At 43.8% G+C, this 4,843-nt stretch overlaps 1 protein-coding gene and 1 pseudogene across 1 annotated transcript; both read left to right on the top strand.

Annotated features, from left to right (window-relative positions):
* Positions 1 to 1,255: 1,255 nt before the first annotated feature.
* Positions 1,256 to 1,706, top strand: LOC118886365 (keratin-associated protein 2-3-like). The gene has a single exon (XM_036835988.1). The coding sequence runs from the start codon at positions 1,302 to 1,304 to the stop codon at positions 1,689 to 1,691; it is 390 nt and encodes a 129-aa protein (XP_036691883.1). The 5' UTR covers positions 1,256 to 1,301; the 3' UTR covers positions 1,692 to 1,706.
* A 463-nt stretch (positions 1,707 to 2,169) lies between these two features.
* LOC118886672 overlaps positions 2,170 to 4,843 on the top strand; it is an 83,966-nt pseudogene continuing 81,292 nt past the window's right edge.

Raw genomic sequence — 4,843 nt, 5'->3', positions numbered from 1 at the left:
CAAATAAAAAACAATAAAAGGAATTAGACAAGAGCATATCTCACAGAGCCACAATGTGTTACCAAGGGAAACCAGACTATACTTTTAAGACCAACACCTGGGAAAAAGCAGTCCCTCTTCCCCATTCCAATAAGTTGACCTGTTTTGATCCTCCGTGCTGACCCAGCACGCAAGCCCTGAGGCCCTTTTGGATTATCTGTCATTGGGGTAAGATGTTTCCTAATTCCCTTCCAGTACCACTTTTAGAGATGCTACTTGAGATAGTCAATTATATCTCAATAAAACTGGGGAAGGAAAAAATACTTGAGACATTCTCTCTTCTGTCTGAAAACTATCGTCTACAGAGCCTGAAAACCAGAAAACTCATAGTAGAAGTTGCTTACTGAGGAATGAGGAGACCTGTACTCCGTTGGGTAACCATGGTGAACCCACATGACCCCTCTTATAAAATGAGGAGATAGGTCTATATATTCTCTGCCCTCCCTTCCCAGAATCCACACATGCAATGACTAATCCTAAATAAATTACACAGATAAAAATTGCAATGGATTCTTCATGAGGGTTTTACAATCAAGGTAGAAGTTGAGTTTGGCTTAGAAGGTGAGGAGGGCACAGAATTCACCTAGAGGTGAATGGGGAGACACCAACAACCAAAGCAGGACTACCCAGGCCCTCCTGGGGAGGAGTGACTAAACCAGGTGGCAGCAATCCTGGGTGCCATGTGGTCCCTCATATGGAAAACGACAAAACAGCCTTTCAGCGAGTCACGGAAGGAGACACCTGGGAAGCAGGTGAGTGCTGGGCTGCATTAGAGGGCTGTGATTAGCCAGTTACCATCATGTGCACGGCTGTAAATACCAAGTCACTGTTTGGGTGGCAATTTTGCAAGTCTTTGAAGTCCACAAATAAAATGCTAACTTCAGGGCCAAAGGGTAGAGTGATTAGATACCAATATAATTTAGAAAACGTTCATTTTTTATGAGTTAGGAATGTTTCAAAAGAAAATTCACTAGACTCTAATCCTATGTCTAGATTTGATGAAAATAAACAATACAAGAAAATGAAAAATATCTGTGGTGTGTATGCATAGATATTATGTGGTGGAGGGTTACCAAAACCACTATTAGTCAATGCTAAATCCTCACTTAATTGCCCAGATATTTAGGAATGACCGCGTGTCATGGGGGTCATCAGCAGCTGACCAGGGTATATAAAGGGCCCAGAGCAGGAGGAAGACATTCACACCTGAGAACTCCCAACTCCTCTCACCAGCTCAAGCCGACGCAACCCCAGACACCGCCATGACCGGCTCCTGCTTCGGCCCCATCTCCTCCTCCCTGGGCTGCGCCGGAGGCTGCTTCCAGCCCCGCTGCTGCCACGACCCCCGCTGCTGCCGCCCAGTGTCCTGCAAGACCACCGTGTGCCGCCCCGTGACCTGCGTGCCCCGCTGCACGCGCCCCATCTGTGAGCCCCGCCGCCGCCCGGTCTGCTACGCCCCGTGCAGCCTGCAGGACGGCTGCTGCCGCCCCATCACCTGCTGCCCCTCGTCCTGCCAGGCCGTGGTCTGCCGCCCCTGCTGCTGGACCACCACCTGCTGCCATCCCGTCTCTGTGCAGTCCCCGTGCTGCCGCCACCCCTGCTGCCAGCCGGACCCCTGCTGGGCCACCTGCAGGACTTCCTCCTGCTGCTGAGCAGTGCATCCTAGGAGCGCATCGTCACTAAGGGTCCCCCAGAGACGGCCGGCTCCATCCTGCTGTCCCACAGCTTCACAGCAGAAGGTGGCAGGTCTCTTCTCGAGAAGCCCATTCCTCCTCTCTTCTAACTAGCTTTTAAGAGGCACCGAAGACCCTTTTCAAATGAACTACTTATGAAGAATATCCTGTCCTCTCAAGACCCCAGCTCCCTCCTATATCATGTTGTTGGTTTTCTAATAAATTCAGCACTCCCAGCATAGAAATCATGGTCTTCGTGATATTTCCTTTAAGGAGATTCTGTCTGAATTTTCCAGAGACATTGAAAGCAAGATACAGAATAATCCTCTTAAATTGTTCTCTAAAAAAACCTAAGTCTGGGTAGTTTCCTTCTTACCATTGTAGATGGCATTCATAGGACACAGTAGCTAAGGAAGGTGGGCACAGCTATATCTTCATCACATATACAGAGTCACAGATGCCCACGGTTCCAGACAGGTGCCGCACACCTCAGAAATGTTCTTCCAAAATGACCAGTAAGGAGTCTACACTGGGGTTACCACTTATATTCCCAGTCTGAGTATTCATTCACTGAACTCACACCTGCTAGCACAGCACAGAAAGCCCAGTATGTTAGAGGTGGAAGGAACCTTGAGTGGCATCTGGCCAATCGCCTGTTTTTGAAGCTAAGGAGCAATGAGTAATGAAAGATCAAATACGTTTCTTAATGTCATTATAACCACTGATGTTCAGAAAAGACCCAGGAGAGCGCAAGCCCCCTGACATTAAGCACTTAAGCCAAACATTTCCTCTTACTATGATCGGAGACACGTTCCTCTGCGCAGAGGAACTGTCATATTTTGTGACCAAGTAGAACTGCTTCTTCAGGTAATATACACTCCCTTCTATGTATTACAGCTCTGACTGTTATTTGGAATGTTATTCACAATGTCGACTTGTGTGGATATTAAATCCATACTGGCTCTCCAGGGCTGCTTATCTTTGTGCTCAGGAACTGGGCATTGAAGGCCTCTTCCAAGCACGTTAATCACTGCCAATCTACAAGTATTTTTTGAACATCTACTGTGAATAAGGCACTGAGTTGACCACCCTGAGGGAATATAAAGGAATAAAAGGCGGTTCCTGCTTTGAAGAGGTTATAATCTACTTAGGGACATGAGCTGTAAATCAGAAAAAAGTCAAATAGTACATAATATAAGAAATACCAAAAATAGTTGACGACTGTAAACCTATTAGGAAACCTCATGCAATGGTCCTGTCATTTTTAAGTAAAAAATAAGTAAGCAGTAAAATATGAACCTATCTTGTGAGGGAATATGTGTTCTGTGTGTCCGTGTCTATGTGTTTTTTAAAAATTTATTTATTTATTTATTTTTGGCTGTGTTGGGTCTTCGTTTCTATGCGAGGGCTTTCTGTAGTTGCTGCAAGTGGGGGCCACTCTTCATCGTGGTGCGCGGGCCTCTCACTATCGCGGCCTCCCTTGTTGCGGAGCACAGGCTTCAGACGCGCAGGCTCAGTAGTTGTGCTCACGGGCCTCGTAGCTCCGCGGCATGTGGGATCTTCCCAGACCAGGGTTCGAACCCGTGTCCCCTGCATTGGCAGGCGGATTCTCAACCACTGTGCCACCAGGGAAGCCCCCTATGTGTTTTTATGCCTAAAAAATACCTGGAACATTAGGCAACAAAATCTAACAGTAACTGGTAATAATATTCATCTTCTTCTTCATTTTTATCTCAATTATATACTTTTAAAAATGAACATACATTTTATTTTTAGATGAATTGGATTGTCTAAACCTGTATCTATTTGGGGGAAATTATTTAAAATTTTCTCACAATTATGCTATGCTCTTGAAAATGTAACTATCAAAGTGTAAATGAATTTAAAGCAGATAAGTTAGAGAGCAGCGGTTTGTACTCCTAAAGAGGTCTTTTATTACATATAAGACTATACCACCGTGTTGTAAATAGTGGACTTCTCGGAGATCTTTTGGGTTTTTAAAATATTTATTTATTTATTTTGTTTGTTTGGCTGCACCAGGTCTTCGTTGTGGCATGCAAACACTCAGCTGTGGCATATGAGATCAAGTTCCCTGACCAGGGATCGAACCCGGGCCCCTGCATTGGGAGCGTGGAGTGTTAGCCACGGGACCACCAGGGAGGTCCCTGAGATCTTTAAAATGTGATCAAATTATTAAACATTGAATTTATATTTTAGCAGTTTACGATCATCTCAATTGCATAAAGCAAGGGGCACTTTTGCTATGTTCCGAATGAAGAATTTTTAAACATTGCTAGCTGTTTCAGATTATATGTACAATTGTTTTTCTCCATTTGTATAGACAATTGAGAATTGAGAACTCAACAAGACAGTATTTTTCATGTTAAAATTTGTTCACAATGTGATGGTTGGAAATTGTTGGGTTAAATAAAGCCCTAGCATTCCTTATGCAAAATCTGTTGCCCATCACCACTAAGAACCTGTCTGGTTTTCAGCCTTTTCTTTTAAGGATGTTTTTCTAAGACCTCACTCTCTTGCATGGGTTGTGGTACTTTCAGTAGGGTTAATCCACTCTCCACAATTCTGACACATATTTGTCTTGTCAGTTCTACATCGATAGCCTGACTCCCCTTTACAGAGACTGGTGTTCACATAGAGGGAGCTCTATATCTTCCTCCAAGGTATTTTTAGTTTACTCTGTTAATGAAACTCCCCACTGAAAAATCTTATTCAATATGTATTCTGTGGTGATTTGAGCAGAGAACTGGCCATTTGCCATATCAAAAACATTCATCTTTGTTCTGAGTTCAAAATTTGGAGTTTATAAGGCACCAGTGTAACATGACCTATTAAAATATATTTACTAACTTAACAAATATAAGACACTAAGTGCCAGGCGCTGTTCTTACTGCTTCACACTTATTAGCTCACTTAATCTTCACAACAACCTTGATTACATATCTTTATTATCCCTCAAGACCCAAGGACCCATAGTAAGTGGCAAAGTATTTAATGAGTGTTGTATGGTTTTAGGATAAGTGGCATCAGAAAATAGCACATGACTTGCCACCAGTGTCAATTCACAGAGTTTGGGGACATGAATTATTCACACATGACCCATATTTTCTCTT

This window comes from Balaenoptera musculus, chromosome 20 (genome assembly GCF_009873245.2).
Source record: "Balaenoptera musculus isolate JJ_BM4_2016_0621 chromosome 20, mBalMus1.pri.v3, whole genome shotgun sequence".
Taxonomy (NCBI): Eukaryota; Metazoa; Chordata; class Mammalia; order Artiodactyla; family Balaenopteridae; genus Balaenoptera; species Balaenoptera musculus.
Note: the sequence above shows the minus strand (reverse complement) of the source record. Positions and strands in the feature narration are given on the sequence as shown.

Excerpts from the sequence above, each read along its gene's own strand:
- LOC118886365 (XM_036835988.1), top strand. The coding sequence starts at position 1,302 with ATGACCGGCTCCTGCTTCGGCCCCATCTCCTCCTCCCTGGGCTGCGCC.